Consider the following 20,665-nt stretch of genomic DNA (forward strand, 5'->3'; position numbering starts at 1 on the left):
TCAATGCTTCCCCCACTGAGCCAGGGAGAAGCAGCCCCCTTGGGAGGTGGGGGGGCTCCTACCTGGTGCCGGACGCCATCGTCACCAACGCACTGGGTGCAGGCCTCCTCGGGGACACAGCTGCCTTCCAGGATCACTTGGTGCGGGGGGCAGAAGCAGCCTTCCGAGGGGTGGTCCGCGCAGGAGCTCGAGTTGCCCTCACACTGCCGGGGGCAGCCACTCTCACAGTGGTTGTAGACCAGGGAGGGCGGGCAGGACACAGCTGCAGAGAGCGAAGGGGGCGATTCTCAGGGCCCACAGCAACCAGAGGGAAGCAGGTACTGCTTATTCAAGGCGGCTGATCACCCGACAAGTTTGCTGGGATGGGAACCAGCCAGTTTCCACCAATTTTCATTCTCTCCATCTTCCATAGAAACAAGACTTTCAAGCGGGGCACATGACCACCCAGAATAAAGACTACACTTCCCAGCATCCTTTGCAACTAAGTGTCGTCACCTGACAACGCTGTGACCAATGAACTGTCAGAGCAAGTGTAGACTCTTAGGCAGCTTCTGGGAATCTTTTTTTGAAAGACAGCTGTGCCTCTGGCCCTTCTCCTTCCTTCCCTTCATCCTGCTGCTTGGAACCTGGGTGTAACAGCCAGAGCTCCATCTTAAAGCACGAGGAAAGAAGTGAACCCATGCAAGGACGGGGCAGAGAACTAGAAAAACCCACTTTGAGACCCGGAAAGAGCTGAAGTCGCCCACCTCTGGTCAGCTGTGTGACAGAGAATTTTACTTCTTCCCCGCCTGCAGCCAAATTTAACCCCAACTGATGATGTGAACCTGTGATCCTTAGGAAGTTCTGTAGTTCTTTTTTGAATACAGGTATTTTTAATGCTTTTAAAATTCTCTTCAACTTAAAAAAAAGAATCCACAGCTATGGAGGGATGCCCTGGAAGAGAAGCTACAAAGTGACCCACTTCTCCCCTCCGGTCCTACCCAACCCCTTCCTCACATTTTCATGGTGCCAAGGCATGTGGTAGAGAAGATTCCAAGGATTTAGACTACCAAAGACTTTCCTCGCGCATGCATGCTAAGTCGCTTCAGTTGTGTCCGATTCTTTGCAACCCCATGGACTATAGCCTGCCAGGCTCCTCTGTCCATGGGATTCACCAGGCAAAATAGTGGAGTGGGTTGCCATGCTCTCCTCCAGGGCATCTTCCCCACCCAGGGATCCAACCCACATCCCTTGCATCTCCTGCATTGGCAGGCAGGCTCTTTATCATTATTAGCACCACCTGGGAAGCCCAAATGCACAGCAAATTGCCAGGAGGTATGACAATTAATCGGAGAAGGCAATGGCACCCCACTGCAGTACTCTTGCCTGGAAAATCCCATGGACGGAGGAGCCTGGTAGGCTGCAGTCCATGGGGTCGAGAAGAGTCGGACATGACTGAGCGACTTCACTTTCACTTTTCACTTTTATGCATTGGAGAAGGAAATGGCAACCCACTCCAGTGTTCTTGCCTGGAGAATCCCAGGGATGGGGTCGCACAGAGTCAGACATGACTGAAGTGACTTAGCAGCAGTAGCAGCATGACAATTAATAAATAGAGAAGGTGCAATCAGTGACTCAGAAACTAACATTTTCCCCTTGATCTGCAGGCAGGTTGAAAGGAGGCAGTATCAGCCAGAGGGAGTCATAAAACCAGAGCCCCAACACACCTAGGGGTTTGATAGGGACAGTGTAAAGGAAAAAGGAGGTAATGAAATAGTTAATCCCACTAGAGGACCGAAAGTGGGGAAAATATCAAAGACCCCTATAAGTTAATGATGACTCAGAAAGCAGGTTTGCTTAACCACAAAACCAAGCAGGCTTGCTTAGCAACAAAACCATGAAACAGAAACATGAGACATGTCCCCAAATAATAAAACAGTGGTGGCATGAGCCCCACATCCTGCCCAGTGAATTCAGTAAGTTTATGATCTCTGGGACATGCTCTCTGCACACATAAAAAACAACTTGTGGACCCAGCTTGACCAGGTAGGGACAAGAAAATCCTGCTCAACCTGGAGGAGGAGCTGATGCTAGAAGCAGGACGTCTACTCAAAAAGACAGGGAAGGTCTTCCCCCACCCCGCCTCCCCTCTTCTCCTTTGATTATAAAACTAGAGCCCAGTAAGTTCTTGGGGGTGGGGCACCCTCTTGCCCACTTGCTTGTAAAACCTCACACGTGTCCTGTTCTAACAAATGACTTATCTATCACTTTGCCCTCAGTGAATTCCTTCTGTGCTGAGACATAGAGGACTTAGTATAGGAGCTCTTCCGCGCTACCCGCGCCCACCCCCCCGCCCCCGCCCCCCGCAAATGACACCAAACCATTTCAAGTCATCTAGTCATCTAGTCCAACTATCATTTCAAGATGCAGAAGCTGAGGTCCAGAAATACTAAGGAAATAGCTGATCACCCAGATCACCTAGCTGGGGCTAGGATGCCCGAGTCCTCCAGCCCTAGTTAAAGCTGAGACAGCATAATAATCATAAACTCAGAGACTCTCAGATGCTTGGACACATTCGTTTCCTTCAAAAAAAAAAAAAAAAAAAGTCAGGGATTACATTAGAAACTGAGGATGCTGAAGTTCATTTTTATCAGTCCAGCACCCCCTGAGGGCAGGAGCCACATCTGATTCACTTTGGTATCCCCGACTTGTTAAATAATAAACATGTGCCAAGTCTAAGTAAGGAAGCTGACCGTGGGGAAGTATCCACACTAGCAATCCCATGGTATCTCTAATGAAGAAGCTTCTTGGTATTCGAATGGTAAAATTCCACTCACGCTTCTAAATCCTGCTCAGGTGTGGCTTGCTCTGGGAGCCTTTGCTAAAGCCTGGTGCAAGTCCAGGTTCAAGGTGACTGCTTATTCTGTACTTTGCTGGCGCCTAGATGTGTCTTATTGTTATTCAGTCGCTAAATTGTGTCCGACTCTTTGTGACCCCATGGACTGCAGCATGTCAGGCTTCCCTGTCCTTCACTCTCTCCCGGAGTTTGCTCAAACTCATGTCTATTGAGTCGGTGATGCCATCCAATGTGTCTAATACGTTAAAGTCACATGTGCAGGAACTGCAGAAATACTGATAGTAAGGACCATGCTTTCATTTACCTAGAAACTCATTACATAGAAATCCTATGTTCAAATTACCTGTACGTCTACCATCTTACTTGACCCTGAATGGAATCCTAGGGAACAGGAAAGGCAGAGATTTTGATCTCCACAGCCCAGATTAAAAAAATAAGAGGTTTCAGAGAGGTTGAGCAGGCTCCCCATTCATCATTCTTCACAGCATTTGGGGGAGATTGTGGAGACTCACCACAGAAATCGGGGGTCCTCCAGTCGACACACACCCCCTTGGTCCGGCAGAGGTGGGCATAAGAGGCAATGGCTTCACACACTTGCTCCTGGTGGCAACTGTCCTGCTGGCACATGGCGTGAAATGTGGCCGGAGCAACGACCTTGTGGCACTCGGCAAACAGCTCAGAGAGGAGGACCTGGCAGCGGGAGCCCTGGGAGATGGGGCATGACTCCTCGGGGCCCAGCGGGCACGTCTGCCCTGGCTGCTGCACTGTCCACTCCTGGACCAGTGTCTTCCAGTCCGCGGTGACCGTGCCATCCCTCAGCATGAAGTCATTGGCCCCGTTCTCATCACAGAACCCTAGAGAAACCAGGAGAGGTATGGTTGAGAGCCCAAAGCCAGCTCCTGATGCTGGAGGCTTGGTCATTCCCCACCCCTGCCAGCATCTGAGCCCACTACTGGACCCAGAAATGGCAGTAGCCAGGGGCCCTGAGATTAGAGCCAGGAGGGCATACATCTCAGGGAAGAGGCAGACGACAGTCTTACCACAGAGACCGTACGTCTTTGAGGCAGAGATCTTGGGGCTCAGCTGCAGCTGGAACTCATTGTTTTGTGGGGTGAAGGCAAGGATGTGGCCCAGAAGCTTGAATCTGACCTCGAACATGATGGTACCATAGACTCTGACCTCCATGTCCCCACCCAGGTAAGGGACAGAGACCAGTCTCCCATTCACCATCACCTGTCCAAAGGAGAAAGGCCCCATCAGTAGTCATGGCAACAAGGAATCCTAGGATATCACTCGTAGTGTCTTTTCACAGTTCATGACAGTCCCTACACATTCATCCCACTCAACTCCACTGTTATTCACAAACTTGGGCACTGGCAGGCAGCTCTTCTCAGATAAAGGGGTTCTGCAGAGCTTGGCAGGAGAGTGGACTCTTACAAAGCTGAACAGCCAGCCATGCATCTGGAACCCAAAAGCCCAGGGGTTAAGGGAAACCTTGAGTCCATCAGCACTCAACAGGGAAGGCTGACTCCTCAAGACAGGCTGGGGAAGTTGCCATTTTGCCAACTCACTGGCACCCTATCTCCAGGAGCATCTAATAGGAATACTTTAATGTTTATTTTATTTTGGTCACCAGATCTACGGAGGCCCCACAATATATCACTTCAACCTGTTAAAATATACTCACATCCTATGATGACTATAATTTTTGCTGTAAAAATTTTGGAAGGCTTTTTGTCCTTTTGAATTTTAAACATTTGGCTATGAGCTACTCATTTAATACATGACGAGCTGTGATTTTTTTTTCATCAATCACTGTGCGTGTTCAAGAAGTCTTGCAAGAGGAGAAGGTCTAACCCTTAAGTTGCTTTCACGTAATGAAATATGTATGATTTCCAAACAAACATGTAAAGAAGTTGCATGATACAACCTCTTGTAAACATGTAATCAAACATTTATTTTGATCAGTTTTGCAGTTTTGAGTTTCGGGGCCACACATTTTTCTTGGGCCCTAAATATTTTCAAAGGCTTTCATCTAGGTCCTAAATATTTTCCTTGAGAAGGTTGGCAGGCCCTAGCCTAGGTACAGGGCACAAAATGCCTGCTGGACAAACAGCCTGATGTAAACCCCAAACTTCTATTAGTGCAAAAAACTGGCACCCCATTGACAATATAATGCTACTGATATCAGACCCTCTCTGGGACTTCCCTGGTGGTCCAGTGGCTAAGACGCTATGCCCCCAATGCAAGGGGCCTAGGTTCAATCCCTGGTCAGGGAACTAAAATCCCACATGCCACAACTAAAGATTACTCATGCCACAACTAAGAGTTTGGCGAAGTCAGATAAAGAAAGATTTCTTAAAAAAGGAAAGAAAGAAAGAAAATGGACCCTTTCTTCCAAATCTGGGCCCAGAACAAGAAATCACACCAGAAGGGAGATGCAATAAGCCCTTCCTACAAAGATGGCGCCCTGCTAATCAGGCAGAAGGTCAAGTCTTCACACAGGAGCACCAGCTAAAACCAACTGCCACTGGGTCCATGTGGCTTCCCCAAGGGCCCTGCCTCAGGACCACGGAAAGCACCTCTTACCTCCATGTTGCTGCGAAGCTCAACCGAGAGGCCATTCTGCTTCACTTCCACAGATTTCATGCAGGCCTGCCTCGCCCCGACGCTGCAGAATCCATTATGGAGAATCACCTCCAAGTCCTGCTCCTTGTTGTGAAACAGAACGTATGAGCAGTTGCCGGTCAGCTTGAAATTCCGTCCGTCAAAGGTCACGATGTGCCGAGTGGAGCTGCCTGTGCACACACCTGGGCAAGAAAGCAAAGGATGGGTGTGACCTGAGCGGACTCCCACCCGAGCAAAGAGGCAGCCGCATGCAGATAACCAGAGCTGAGAGCTGGTGGGCCTTTTGAAGCCATAGAGGCAAATTTCTTCCTTTTTACAGACCAGGAAACTGATTCTGAGAGGTAGAACAGCTTAGGTAACACTTACTTGACCATTAAATATATTCCTAGGGAAGGTTTAGAAAGACAAGGTTTCCATTAAAATGTGGCAAATTATAGAGCCATACTTCCAAAAAATGTAAACGTGCAAAGTTAATGCTCTCCTCCACAAGGATGTCTTGGCCCAGGAAACAAAGTGAGGTTCCAGGGGTGTTAGGACACGTTGAAACCACAACAAGCTAAGCAAACCATGAGCTCATGACCTCTCTGGAAAGGAAGTTCCCCTAAAGGCGCACGTGTCTTTTCAGCTACCAAGTGACTAATGGTACACATGGCCACGTTGACATGATCCCTTAAGAGACCCTGCAAGAGAAATATTCCTGAAGCCAAAACAAACGGTGGGGTCTCGACACAACCTTGTCTGCCACTCGTTCATCCACACCATCAGCAAACTCTCAGGGTTTCTATTAAAACACCACTTGGGAAGACTAATCATCTTGCAACTATGTCAGATGATTCCATAAAAACCTCCCCAATGAACCACAGTCCATGAATAAAGAAAATCAGTCCTGAATATTCATTGGAAAGACTGATGCTGAAGCTCCAATACTTTGGCCACCTGATACAAAGAACTGACTCATTGGAAAAGACCCTGATCCTGGGAAAGACTGAAGGCAGGAGGAGACGGGGACGACAGAGGACGAGCTGGTTGGATGGCATCACTAACTCGATGGACGAGTAGCAAGTTCTGGGAGCTGGTGATGGACAGGGAAGCCTGGCGTGTTGCAGTCCATGAGGTCACAAAGAGTCGGACACAACTGAGTGAATTAACTGAACTGATGGACCATAGTCATACATGATCTGAAAACTAATCTCAGAAACCTCAGTAAAGTTGGAAGTGAGCCTTCCAGACAAACCATGACTACATCTATGGTGGTAGAGAAATGGAAACCAAGAACTGAGAGGCAGATCCAGGGGGTCAGCAAGGACTCACTAACACTACCCTTGCTCTCCGCCAGGCCCAGGAGACCTCCACAGCAAGAGTGACCCGTATACCAAGGCAGCACAGACCCTGGCAAATGATACACCATCGGTCAGGGCTGATCGGCTCACAGATGCTCTTCTACTCAAAGTTCCCCACATCCTGAGCAGCCGGTCACATCCAAGCGACAGTCCTGAATGCTACCACCCCACTGACACCCACGCTGTAAGTGTTCCCAGACACTCCAGCTGGGGTACCGTAAAGCCTTTTTTTGGAAGAAAATATCTATCTGGTCTTAGTTGCCCCATATAGAATCTTTCAGTTGCAGCATGTGGGATCTAGTTCCCCAATCAGGGATGGAACCCAGGGCCCCTGCATTGGGAATATGGAGCCTGGGCCACTGGACCACCAGGGAAGTCCCTGTGGCCAAGTCTTGAGCAGTCCAGCCCCAGCTGCCACAAGAACATAGTAAGTCCCAAGGTAAAGAAATGGCATTAAGTTGGCAGGTTAATGGGAGTGGCTTTGCCCACCTGGGACAAGCTCTTTCAGTGAAATGGTGTTAAGTTGGCAGGTTAGTGGGAGTGGCTTTGCCACCTAAATGACTTAACTTCTGTGATCCTCTCCTATTTGCTCTGCTCTCTTTAAACCAACAGGGCGAGGTCTGGGCATATCTTTCTATAGACTTCTGACACTGAGAACCACGTGAATGCCTCACACACAGAAGGCAAACAAATGGAATCAGCTAGGATGGTGGAGAGGAAAATTCAAGATGGAACACAAACAGGTACAAAATCAAATGAATGGTAATGAATAATGGGAGTACACAGCAGGGAAGGGGAAAACTAACCTAAATAATTTTGGTGAAAAAATTTACTCTGTACCCAAAGTGAAAGTCGTTCAGGCGTGTCTGACACTTTGCGACCCCATGGACTATGGAATTCTCCGGGCCAGAATACTGGATTGGGTAGCCTTTCCCTTCTCCAGGGGATCTTCCCAATCCAGGGATCGAACCCAGGTCTCCCACATTGCAGGTGGATTTTTTACCAGCTGAGCTACCCCGGAAGCCCTGTACAAATGTATACTCTAGTTAGGATATTCAATTTTCATAAAGATATTGGTTAGCAATTCTGTTTTTGTGGATTTTTTTTTTTTTTTTTTTTGGCTTCATGGCATGTAGGATTTTGATTCCCAACCAGGGATTGAACCCACACCCCCTGCATTGGAAGCATGGCATCTTAACCACTGGACTGCCAGGGAACTTCCTTGGCAGCAAATCTGAAACTACTTTGTGTGTATTTTATATATGGTCTACAAAGGAATGAAGGCCCAGGGTTGCTCTAAAAGTGCTCAAGCTTCTATAAGGTAAGGAGGACACCTAAAGAGAGACAAAGAGAGAGCCTGTGTGAGGGGTTGAGTGCAAAAACAAATAAATAAAAATAACAAAACAAAGCAAACCAGAAGGATGGCAGGATGAAGCAGTGGGCAGGCAAAGAATATAGAACACACAACTGATATCAAAGGAAAATTCGGGAGAGCTGGCAAGAAAAAGCAGCTGCCTTAAACACTTCTCAGGCCAGAACACAGGGCCCTCCCACAGAAGCACCAGTCGTGTTAAGAACTTGAGAATCCACTTTCAGCCCCACTCTCCCCAGGCTCAAAACTGGAGGGAGGCTGCCCACACCCCCTCCCCAGAGGCAGGCGGTCCACGCTGGGATCAGGGAGGTTTTTCAGCTCTAATTCAAATTCAAAGTCTTATTTATTACCCAGGAGCAGGCATCTAACCAGTATTCTTGCCTGGAGAATCCCATGGACAGAGGAGCCTGGAAGGCTACGGTCCATGAGATTGCAAAGAGTCGGACATGACTGAGCGACTGAGCAAGAGGCTGAGTACTGACCTCAGAAAATCAATTCTTCCCTCTGGTTATGCATTATCTGGGGACATGTCCTCCAAAAGGCACAGGAAGGAGATAGGGAGCCCTGGACTGGAATGGAAACATGTCCCAAGGACAGGAGAGTGAGGGAACATGCGTGGTAGGGGCAGGAGACGGCCTTCTGGTCTACCTCTTGGCACAGACAAGCAAAAGGCACCACCCCCTGAACACTGCCCAGGCTGAGGAAGCGAAGGACTCACAGGGACAGGCCCAGCGGCAGCCACAGGCTTCCTCCCTCCTGATCGGGGTCTGGCCGTCGGGGCATGATGGCTGCAGCCCCTGATCACAGTTGACCCGGTGACTCTTCAGCAAGGTCTGGCCATCTGGCAGGCAAGTCACCGTGTGGCACTGATCCAGCAAGGTCCAGACGTCCCCAGGCTGCAGAGAAAGAACCAAGTTCGGGCAGGGACTGGAGTGAGGCACTTCAACATCCACTAGACAACTAACCCTCCCACACTCAGGAGGCACAGAAACTACAACTTGGGCCTGAATGGCAAGGAGACAGGATACAGAACATAAGAATTACAGGTGGATCCACTCCCATGCCCAACCAAAGTTTTTTATTTATTTACTTAGGCTTTTATTATTATTTATTTCATTCCAGGTCTTTGCTACTGCGTGGGCTTTCTCTAGTTGTGGTGAGTGGGGGACACTGTCTAGTTGTGGTGCATGGGTTTCTCATTGCAGTGACTTCTCCTGTTGTGAAGCACAGGCTCTAGGGTATGCAGGCTTCAGTAGTTGCAGCTCCTGGGCTCTAGAGCACAGGCTCAATAGTTGTGGTCCATGGGCATGGTTGCTCCACGGCATACGGGATCTGCCCGGACCAGGGATCGAACCTGTGTCTCCTGCCTTGGCAGGCAAATTCTTTACCACTGAGCCACCAGGGAAGCCTCCAATTAAAAAAAAAAACTATTGGACCCAGACCAAAGGAGGAAAAGTTAACCAGGGGGTCGAGGACCCCAAATATACATTCCTGATCTTTCCTTCAAAGCCAACAGAAAGGAACTTACCCTCCTCTCCTTCCCATCCTCATCCACGCACACACTGACGAACCCTGAAACAGACACAAGTCAGACCTCTGTCCCCACCCACCACCCAGAAATTCTGAGCCATTCGCTCAGCCACCTGGCTAGTCCTTGAAGCTGGATTAACTCTGAAAACAACATGAGTGAAATGAGCAGTGAGGATTCAGGTATGGGAGATTAGAAGGCAGTCATCCTGTGGTTCTTCAGGCAAACATTGTGGGTTTTTTTTTTTTTTTTTTGGCTGTGCCTTATGGCTTGCAGGATCTTAGTTCCCTGACCATGGAGCGAGTCCATGCTCCCAGCAGTGGAAACACAGAGTCCTAACCACTGGATCGCCAGAGAATTCCATAAACTTTGTGGTTGTTAGTCATTATAGTGATACAACAGTAATAATATGGCAACATTGTTGCCAACATTGCCATAATAATATGGCAACAGGTACAATCAATATCTTCTTGTCCTCTTTTCTATGTATCGATATTAATAGATCCATGATATTAATAGTGAGAAGAGGAAAATGAGACAAGATTCTGAAACCTTAAAAGAGATCTTCAAAATCCCTACCAAGAGAGCTATCATCTAGCAAGACAGGGCAATAACTCCTAGAAGGTTTGGACTCACACCTAATTATATCAGGAAAATATGAAAAAACAGGTTTAAAAAATATCATGTATGGGAAAAAAAAAAAGGAGATCAAAGCAATCCTAAAGGAAATCAACCTGAATATTCATTGGAAGGACTGATGCTGAAGCTGAAGCTCCAATACTTTGACCACCCGATGCAAAGAGCTGACTCATTGGAAAAGACCTTGATACCAGGAAAGATTGAAGGCAGGAGGAAAAGGAGACGACAGAGGATGGCATCATGATTTAATGGACATGAACTTGAGCAAACTCCGGGAGATAGTGAAGGACAGGGAAGCCTGACTTGCTGCAATCCATGGGGTCGCAGAGTCAGACATAACTTGGCAACTGAACAGCAATGGTAAAAACAAAAAGCTTCTAACCTTAAATCAATTTAAATTATGGTACTTTGATGTTAGATTCCATGTTACCGTATTTCTTTCTTAATATTTTCATTTTCTTTTTCATTGAAGAATAGTTGATTGACATTACTGTGTCAGTTTCAGGTATAACACAAAGGGATTGCTATATTTTTTAGATTATATTCCATTATAGATTATTATAAGATCTTAAATGTAAGTCTCCACGCTATATGGTAAATCTATGTTGCTTTTCTAAAGCCTTTTACACCCATGCTGAGGATGAGTACAGGGCCTGGGGAAGAGGTCCATGACCTGTGGATATTGGGGTTCCCTGCCTCTGCCTTCCATTTCTTTGTCCAGAAGCCCATCCATAGTGAACAAGGACAGTAAGGAGGGAAGGAGGTATATATAGAGAGAACTTTCTGGCAGCTCCTTGGAGGTTTGTCTTACAATCTCCCACAAGCAGAAATTTATAGATCATGGCCTATAAAACAGTCTTAATTCAAGGCCAAATCTCGCGTATGGGAACCTTCTAGTGTCGAGATGGGTTTCATTGCTTTTGCTTCTATTTTGAGGGGATAAGAGAGACATCACAAGACTCACCAGAGCATAGCTTCTGGAAGAAGGAGTTGCCAAGGGCAACCATGCTGGGGAGGTCTTCGATCCGCTGGAGCTCTGCCACGTTGGAGCTGGCCCCCGGGCCTGCCAAGACCCTCAGCTGGGCTGCATCATACTGGTCCCCAATCCCAATGGGGAATACAGCCACTCCTGGGGTTGCAGAGGAACGAGAAAGGGTCTGTGCCCACCTTTGGTCAGGTGGGTTCAGAGTGGTCTGGCCTAAAGCTTCACCCAGCCACTTGTAGAGCCTCCATACTTTAAAGCAATTATCCTCCAATTAAAAATAAATTTTAAAAAAAACTGAAAAAAAAAAGATGAGCTGTTCTCCAGGGAGAACATAAGGAGATGCTACTCACCCACTCATTCCACTTACCCAGCACTCCATGCCCCCTCCCCCGGGCAACACTACCTGCCCCGGCTCACAGCATGAGCTCTCACAAGACATGCAGCCTGGGCACGCCTGCAACCTTTGCCTTCCTAAAACAGCACCCTTGGTCTCCCATCCATCCAGCATCCCCAAGCCCCTAGGCTGGTACCAGACAGGGGCCACGAATACAGGAAGATCCCTGATGGTTCTCTAGGCCCCAACACGAATCACTCAGGCCAACGAGGCCATAATTGTGGGGGTACGATCCTGCCCTGGATGCAGAGGGCAAGTCAGGAGAAACTGAAGGTTACAGTCAAAGGAATGCAAATGAAGGATGTGTGCATGAATGCTAAGTCTCTCAGTTGTGTCCGACTCTCTGTGACCCTATGGACTGTAGCCTGCCAGGCTCCTCTGTCTATGGGTTTCTCCAGGCAAGAAAACTGGAGTGGGTTGCCAGGAACACGCATTTATCACCGCTTCACTTCCAAATAACACAGGGATTGGGCAATTTCCCACTGTTTGAAACCAGGCCACACGTGGGCATTAAGCATTCGAAATCAGCCAGGACATCGGAAAGTAACCACCGCCCACTCTGTGCCCTCGAGCAGGTTGGGGGGTGGGAACAGGGGTGGTCTCAGGACTGAACCCTGGACACTCACGGTTGGATCTGGCAGCAGCGGCAGCCACCTCCACTGGGTCCATGGAGGAGCCTGTGACCAGGATCACCACCACCTTGGAGGCCCCAGGCCTGGCACCGTGGACTTGGGACGTGATGTAGCGCACCGCGAAGGACAACGCCTCCCCTGGGAACGGACAGGGGGCCGCACAATCAGTCCTGACTCAGAGATGGCGGTCCTGAGGCCAGCTGAGCACCCCGTCTCCTGAATGAGCCTCAGATCACGAGACGGAGTGACTCAGAGAGGCTCACACATGCGTGAGATGGGGAAGAGTGTCTCGGTTTACAGGAAGGAAAACTAAGGCTGAGGAGCGAGGCGGCCAGCCGGGGTCACTCGGTCACTTGTGCCAGGAGCGGGGACTGCACGCAGCATCCCCCGCCCCCAAGCCCGCACCCACATTACCGACTTGGCTGGGGCCTCCCTCGCGCTGCATGGGGTCCACAAGCCTCAGCAGGTGGTCTTTGTCCATGTGCACGTTCCAGGACACGTCGATGTTGGTGATGCTTCCGTACTGCAGGACTGACACCTGGGTGAGCTGAGGGCCTGGCGGGAGGTGGGGCGCAGGAGTCACGCTCTGGATCAGTGGGAAGCCCCCGTAACACCCCGCTTCGGGCGCCTCACTCACCTAGGTTGGCTTTTGAGATGAAAGCCTTGGCGAAACTCTTCATTTCATCAAAGTAAGAGGCTGGAGGGGTGGAGGAGCCGTCCAGGAGGAGGACTACATCCAGGGGCTGGCTGCAGTCTACAGAGAGACAGGAGGGAGGAGCCAAGGGCAGCGGGGGACAGGGCCCAGATACGCAGTGGAGGGTGTGTGCAGGGCGCTGGACCGGGAGGCGCCACATCAGGGAGGCGTGTCGCCCAGGCCTGCATGGGTACAGCAGCTGGTGCCAGGTGGCAGGCAAGGGGGCTGCAAGACCCTGGGTGTGGAGATGTTGGGGGGATGCCAACACCACTCAAAGGCAGTTTAAACACCACAGGCTGCAGCAAGAGGCAGAGACATCCTGCCTCTCCATTTCGGGGGCTCTTCTGGAATCGAATGATAGACTGGAGCAGAAAACAGGCAGATGGCAAGGGAAACAGAGCAGCCCATCCCTGGAAGGTGGACTTGTGTGTCCGCAGGTCTCAGGCGGCACATAAGGAGCTAGAAGGTGATTCTATTACAAAGGCCTAAAGCTCACGTTGATGGTTGGGATCAGGGTCATGATCACCGTGAGGAAACAAACTCTGCCCCAAATGCCTTTCTGAGATCAGATGAAGCTATTACTGAGTGATCACAAGAGTTTAGATAAACCGGTGGCCCAAATAAAAACCAAGAAACAAAGGCATAGACAACAAGCGTGAGGATCAAGAGACAATGAAAGAAGGCTAGTGATTCTGGAATGGTTCCAAACACTCCAAATAAAGATACTCTAGAACTAGGGGTTGGGCTTCCTCGGGGACTCTGTGGTAAAGAGTCCATCTGCCAATGCAGGAGACACAGGTTCGCTCTTTCATCTGGGAAGTTCCCACATGCTGAGGAACAGCTAAGCCCGTGCATTGCAACTGTTCAGCCTGCACTCTAGAGCTGGGGAACCACAACTACTGAAGCCCAAGTGCCCTAGAGCCCGTGTTCCACAACAAGAGAAACCACCACAGTGAGAAGCCCTTGCACTACAACACAGAGTAGCCCCCGCTCACCACAACTAGAGAAAAGCCTGAGCACAGCAACAAAGACCCAGCACAGCCAGAAATGAGTAAGTAAATAAATAAGGAAGAACTAGAAATGGATTAGTCATTAGTATCAGCTAAGAAGGTAGTAATAATAGCAGGGGAGATAAGCCATTTTTGAGTGCTTGTTATGTCCTAGGTATCGTTCTAAGCATTTACAAGTAAGCACTATTATTATCCACTTCTTACAGATGCATGCATGCTGGGTCACTCAGTTGCGTCTGACTCTTTGCGACACTATGGACTGTAGCCTGCCAGGCATCTCTGCTCAAGGGATTCTCCAGGCAAGAATACTGGAGTGGGTGGCCATGCTCCTCCTCTAGGGGATCTCCCCAACCCAGTGATCGAACCTGGGTCTGCAGAATCTTTACCGTTTGAGCCACTGGGGAAGCCCATAAGAAAAGATCCTTCCCCCTCAAAAGACCACAGATGCCTCTCCCTGAAGGCGGGATGTGACAGAAAACAGAGCAGAGAAGCCAGACTGGAGTCTGAGAATGGCATCTCCACCAAGGCAGCCCCCACCCCCCCCTCCAAGTCCTCGCTCCCACGCCAAGCGCCCATATACCTGGGTCAGGGATGAGGGTGGGGAGGTGAGGGCCATCTTCAGAGCAGCACCGCTGCAGCACTAGATCCGGAGCTTCTCGGGGGAGCCTCTCAAAGTCCTGGATGAAGATGGGGGTCTGGGGCCAGCTGACCCTCTCCAGCTCCTGCACATCCACATGGGGGCCCACGCCGATGGGCACCAGCTGGATGTCTCCGGGCATCCGCCGGATCTTGTCCGAGGCCGGGCTGCCCGTCACCATGTAGACCAGGTTGGGCGCCTGCTCCCGGTCCCCCTGGCTGGCGGAGAAGCTGTGCTCCGACAGGTACTGCAGGGCCAGCCCCGTGTTCGTCTGGTTGCCACCCCGGTAGCGGACTTCACGGAGCCGCTGCAGGACCAGCTCCTTGGACTGCGGCTCCCTGAAGGAGTGCTCCACGGTCACCACATAGGAGTACTGCAGCACTGTGACGTGGATGCCGTCCCGGCCCACGTCCATGCGCCGGATCACCTCCTTCACGAACTCCGCGCTCCTATTGAAGTTGGCCTCACCCACCTCGTCAGAGCCTTCCAGGAGGAACGCCACATCCAGGACCACGGAGCTCCTCTTGGGTCCCGATGACAAAGGACCCAGGAGCTGAGGAGCCACAGTGACCTGTGCGGCTAGGGGACGTCGCGTCGGGGTCGGGGCAGGCACCTCGGGGGCGAGGCCGCAGAGGTAGCCGACGATCTCGTCCATCCGCTGCTCCAGCTCATGCACACCGCTTAGCACAAAGGCTTTGTTCTCGGACGCCTGCTTCTCGATGAGGCGGATCTGCTTGACGCTGGCGTGGGGCCCGATCCCCACCGGGACCACGGAAACCTTCTTCTTCTTCAGGCCCTGGACATAGCGGACCAAGTTCCGGGCCAGCCTGGGGGGCTCCTGGCTGGCCGTAAGTAGCAGGGCCACACGAGAGGCCTCGGGCCGGTCAATCCTGCCGAAGATCTGGAAGAGCGTGTACTTCAAGACCTCACTGGTGGAAGCCACCTCGCTACCCGCATACTTCACCTGCCCGGCGATGCGCCGCAGCTCTGACGGCCGTTTCCGGTCCTGCAGCGCGAGGTAGGCGTGGGAGCCATCGTGGTACTCCACCACGGCCACGCGGATGCGTTTCTGGGAAATGTGCAGACGCTCCATCATGCCCACCACGAACGCCTTCAGCGTCTCGAAGTCGGCCTCGGACAGCTTGGAGGAGCCGTCCAGCAGGAAGACCAGGTCCAAGAGTTTGCTGCAGAAGAAGTCGTGCAGGGGCGGCTCCGGGGTGTCCTCCACGTATGGGGTTGTGGGGCTGACCGGGCCTTCGGTGGGGGGCACGGGCAGGCCTCCTGGTTCCCTGCAGGCTTCACAAGTGAGGCTGACACCATCACAGTGACTGCAGGATGGGACAGACCAAAATGGTTCAGGAAGAAGCTCTGGGCACTTCCCAGCCCACTGGACCTGAGCCCCCAAGGACTACTGCCCACTGGAAAGAGACACCATGCTTAACGTATGTCCCCAAGCAGCCCCCTATACACACACACACACACACACACATACACACATGTACGCATATGCATGCATAAATATTCACATACACACATGCACACACATATACACATACACACTTCCCTTGAGTTGTGATTCCTCTGAAAACCAAGCTTCTACCCAACCTAGGACCAAAAAATGAATTTTTCTTCTTTCTCGGCAGTCCACACAGCCATTCAAAGTTGATTGATTTTCAACCTATGCCTCTAGCAACATAAATATTTAATTATAATCCAAGCCTTCTCCCAAATATCTCCAAAGACAAACACTGCTCTGTAATGTTGACACTAACCAGGACTTGTAAATGCTCTACTGAAGATATATGTTTTTCAGTATTTATTAAACAGAGTCTAAGCTGCGTAATTCTGTAGCATGTTTAACATGTTGGGCTTTAGAAAGAGAGGAAAACTGGAGTAAAATCATTTTGGAGAGATGAATAAAGATTTGAAATCCCAGTTTTATCTGGCAGAATAAAGTACTGGGAGTGGTATTCTCGGGTCTCCAAGATGCTAGATGGGGAACAACAGTAACTCATTCATTCTTTCCCACAATGGACAGGCGGTTTACACCCATCACGTGCCAGGATCTGGCTATGCCCCATGCCCAGCCCCAAGCCCCCACACAACTTCTCACCCCACCATGCCAAGTTTCTGGTCCCCTGGTCACTTCTCTCCCTTTCACCAGGATTCTGGAAAGTGGCAGGGTCTGCCAGACATTAGGAGAAGCTGCCTGCAGTGGAGACCCATTCAGGCTAGAACCTTGTCCTGCAGGCACTCTCAGCCGTTGTGGCCACTTGCTCTCAGCATCGCAGTAGGGTGAGGGGACAGCAGTGCCTGAGCCCCAGAGTAACCCTATGGAGTGCCTCCCAGCGGTGTCCCCAGTCTGCTCCAGGACCGCTCTCCACACGGGTTTGCAACTGCAGTGTGTACCCAGGTGACTGCCCTCCCCGTGTGCCTGCAGCTCAGAACCCCTACAGCTCGGCACAGCCAGCAGGCAGGCAGGGTCTTAAAAGAAAGTTGATTCCTACTTCTTCATACTCCACGTGATTTAGAGCCTCCATCCTTGGTTAATGGAGCGTGAGTGACGTACTCTTGAGTTTTCCTGTGTTTGCTAAAAAATTCACCCAGGATGAGTGCACTCGGAGTCTGACCCTGGCAGCCGTAGCCACGGCCCCTTTCTTCCTCAGCGAGTTTAAGTTCTCGAGTTTAGGATCCCATAAGGAGTGGTGCTGAGCATATCAGCATTGGAACAGATATTCTCAACTTAGGAGCAGGGCTTCAGGAAGCTCAGAGCTCACCCCCCAACTCCTCCTCAACTCTCCAGGGCCAGCTGCCAGAGGCAATCAGGTAATGGGGCAGTAGGGGGCCCCTACAATCGGTAGGGGGCAGTGACCCGTGTCTAGCTCCAGTTATGACAGCCTCATCCTGGAACCTGGCAGTGGCCTGAGGTGTCTAAGCTCTGCTGCAGGGTCAGGGGCTCCACCTCACTTTTCCCCCACCTGCACCCCTACCTCCAGGAAACAAGAAATCTGCTTTCCATAGATGCCTGTCCCCGGACTAGATGCCACCTCCAGGGACAAGAAGAGGCCAGGCCCTTCCTTCAGCAGCAGGGATAAAAACCTAAATCTCCTAAGAGGTGTTTCCTGGGGAAGAAATTTAGTCTGTCTTCAAAGACAGAGAGGCAAACTGAACAAGAACAAGATGTCCTTCCCCAAATAGACACTTCGGAGCAGGCCCCCAGGTTTGACAGTAAGACTGACCATTCAGACAACCCAGGGCGGGGTTGGGGGAGCCGTGTTACCAGATCTGGCAATGCTCAGGGTCCCCAGGGTTCAGGGTCACTTTCTTCCCGGAGGCTAAGCGCCGGCCCTCCACCTGGCACACAGGGCAGTCCTCGGGGTTGACGCAGGTCTGCAAAAGCTCGTCCAGGATTTTCCCTGCACGACAAGCCTCTTGTTAGGAGCCAAGTTCCACCTTGCCTGCAAGGAAGACTCTCCTGGCACCAAAGGGCCTGTCCCAGCTCTGCCTGCCTCCCCCGAGAGCCACCACATCACTTAGGGAGCATCCTTTCACCTACAAAATTAGGAGAGGGGGTTCCTTCTCCCACCTCACCTCCTCCAAATCCCGGGACAAAGCAGGTCTTATCACCAGGGGTCTTTTTGTTCCTCCACCAAAGAAGATATCTGATAACTCTCAACCTGTGCTACCCACTGCTGTAGCCACTAACCACCAGTGGCTGGTTACATTTGAATGTAAATTAAGTAACATCAATAAAACTGAACATTCAATTCCTTAGACACAACGAGCCCACGTCTGAGTTGAACTCTCCCGGCATTGCAGCAAGTTCTATCAGAAAGTGCTGCTCCAGATGATAAACCCATCAATGGACCCCCAGAAGCATCACACGGGAGCTCAGTTTGGCAAAAAATCCCAGCTGGCCAGGCTTTGGTGGAAGGACATGGAAACAGGACCTAGGGTGATGGGGCTGGGGAGAAGGGCCCTTGGGCGAGGCTGAGATGAAGCAGGACGGGGCGGCACTTTCCTGAGGACTAGCCCCACCCTCCACGCCATCCCCACTCGGGGCCAGGGCCTCACCGGGCGGGCAGTGTGCGTGGCAGCCCTCCACGCACGGCACGGGGCAGGCCAGGGGCTCCGGGTGCTGGCACGTGACCGGACAGGCGGGAGCACAGCTGTTGTAGCGCCACTCGCATTGGTACCCGCTCTCCTTCAGGTTCCGCTCCTCACAGTTCTGGGCTGTGCAGACCCCCAAACGGGCAGGACGGTTATCAAGGCCCCGGGCAACCCCATGCAGCCCCGGACAGATAGCGGGAGACCCGTGGGGGTGACGGCCCCGGGGAGGAGACGATGGTGCTGGGGAAATACACAGTCACCCACATCAGATCATCTGGGCTTTGAGAGGCCCCCCAACCAGGAACCCAGTGGTTCTGTTTTCCTTTTAAAAATGTTCAGTCGCTCAACACAGGAAGGAAGACGTAACATAAGTATCTGAGCTGCTTGATCACGATGGTGTGAAATGTGCTTAGTGGGTCAGTCGAGTCCGACTCTTGCGACCCCATGGACCATAGCCCGCCAGGCTTCTTTGTCCATGGGATTCTCCAGGCAAGAAGACTGGAGTGGGTTGTCATTCCCTTCTCCAGGGGAGCATCCCGACCCAGGGATTAAATCTAGGTATTCTGCACTGCAGGAGGATTCTTTATCAGAGCCACCTGGGAAGCGCTTGCGATGGTAAAGATGATCGAGTCTAATTACAGACATGCTGACCTCTTTCTTCTCTTCCTCACTGCTCCCTCTTCTCCTTCTCCCAGAATTTCTCTAGACGAGGCTCTCCCTGTTGCTCTATTCAATCCTGACCCTCCTCATGCACACCTGTGTCCTGACCCCTCCACCTCGGCCGTCACCCTCACATGGGTCTTTCTCCCCCACCGAGGTGTCCACCCCCAGGGTCTCAGGGTCTAGATGTGTGAGGGGAGGGGGCGCGGCCAGGATCGTGAGGGACCACAGGACTCACGGCAGAGTGTGGCTGTCCTCCAGGCCACCACCTCGCCGTGCTGGGCACACACGTGGGCGTAGGCGGCGATGGTGTCACAGAAGCAGGCACAGTCCCCGATGGACTCGCAGGAGCAGGTGTCGTAGATGCAAACATCCAGGTACGGCTCAGGGTTCACCTGCAAGGGAGGCGCGGGGGGCCATGACCCAGGGCTGCACCTGGGGACTCTGGCCTTGGCCAGGCGGGAATGTGCCATTGATCAGAATAGGGACAGAGGCTCCAGGGCAGAAGGAGAGATGTGAGGCCACAGTGCCCAGGATGGGGTGGGTAAAAAGGCAGAAATCCTATGTCCTCACTTGGATTCCAGAAAAGGGGGGGAAAGACAGGCTTGCCAGACTCTCATAGATGAGATGTGCCTGAGAATTTTTCAGAAGAACATTCCTTTCACAATCCATCTGTTCCAGGCACCTGCTGAGCCACCATCCATCCCCATAACCCACTCCCAACCTCACAGGAGTCTGGGTGCTTTACATAAACACAACACTCACACACACACACACACACACACACACACTTTCCTGGCCTTCACTCAGCAGAGAGACCAAGAAAACCGAAAACCCATCAGGACCACCCATACTGCCCTGCTAAGATGCTATAGGCTGATGTGCTGGACCTCGGTTGGCCCAGTGTTCCTGGACTCCGACCCCAAACCTACCCAAGGGAAAGTCCACCTGCTGTCCACATTCAAGCTCAGTAACCACCTCCCGCCTTCATCTGCCCAACACCTGACCCCCACACACCAGTCTTGTTTGGGGGAGTAGTGGTTGGAATGAATCCAGACATTAAACAGGTCACTGGGCCCAAAAGCCTTGGTTTCTTTGACCCTCTCACTGTTTCCCCACTTCCTGCTCAGGTGCCTGGGGTCTCCACCAAACCAGGGGATCCTACCTATCCTTCCAGGTCCTGTGGGACTAAAAATCACT

The 20,665-nt window shown here is 51.4% G+C and overlaps 1 protein-coding gene and 1 non-coding gene across 2 annotated transcripts in view; one reads left to right on the forward strand and one right to left on the reverse strand.

The window, feature by feature from the left end:
- Nucleotides 1–20,665, reverse strand: part of VWF (von Willebrand factor) — a 128,449-nt gene that overhangs the window by 30,384 nt on the left and 77,400 nt on the right. Inside the window, exons 25-38 of the mRNA XM_061124740.1 lie at nucleotides 19,704–19,860; nucleotides 18,770–18,928; nucleotides 17,976–18,111; nucleotides 14,639–16,023; nucleotides 12,992–13,108; nucleotides 12,769–12,909; nucleotides 12,349–12,492; nucleotides 11,308–11,472; nucleotides 9,705–9,748; nucleotides 8,895–9,072; nucleotides 5,426–5,646; nucleotides 3,877–4,069; nucleotides 3,349–3,690; nucleotides 63–262 (exon numbers count right to left, since the gene is read on the reverse strand). Coding sequence (XP_060980723.1) covers nucleotides 63–262; nucleotides 3,349–3,690; nucleotides 3,877–4,069; nucleotides 5,426–5,646; nucleotides 8,895–9,072; nucleotides 9,705–9,748; nucleotides 11,308–11,472; nucleotides 12,349–12,492; nucleotides 12,769–12,909; nucleotides 12,992–13,108; nucleotides 14,639–16,023; nucleotides 17,976–18,111; nucleotides 18,770–18,928; nucleotides 19,704–19,860 — 3,582 coding nt within the window. The remainder of the gene's footprint in view (nucleotides 1–62; nucleotides 263–3,348; nucleotides 3,691–3,876; nucleotides 4,070–5,425; nucleotides 5,647–8,894; nucleotides 9,073–9,704; nucleotides 9,749–11,307; nucleotides 11,473–12,348; nucleotides 12,493–12,768; nucleotides 12,910–12,991; nucleotides 13,109–14,638; nucleotides 16,024–17,975; nucleotides 18,112–18,769; nucleotides 18,929–19,703; nucleotides 19,861–20,665) is intronic.
- On the forward strand, nucleotides 5,043–5,115 carry TRNAW-CCA (transfer RNA tryptophan (anticodon CCA)). Its single transcript has one exon. It is a non-coding gene; the product is annotated as a tRNA-Trp (tRNA).

Source organism: Dama dama, chromosome 22 (assembly GCF_033118175.1).
Source record: "Dama dama isolate Ldn47 chromosome 22, ASM3311817v1, whole genome shotgun sequence".
NCBI lineage: Eukaryota > Metazoa > Chordata > Mammalia > Artiodactyla > Cervidae > Dama > Dama dama.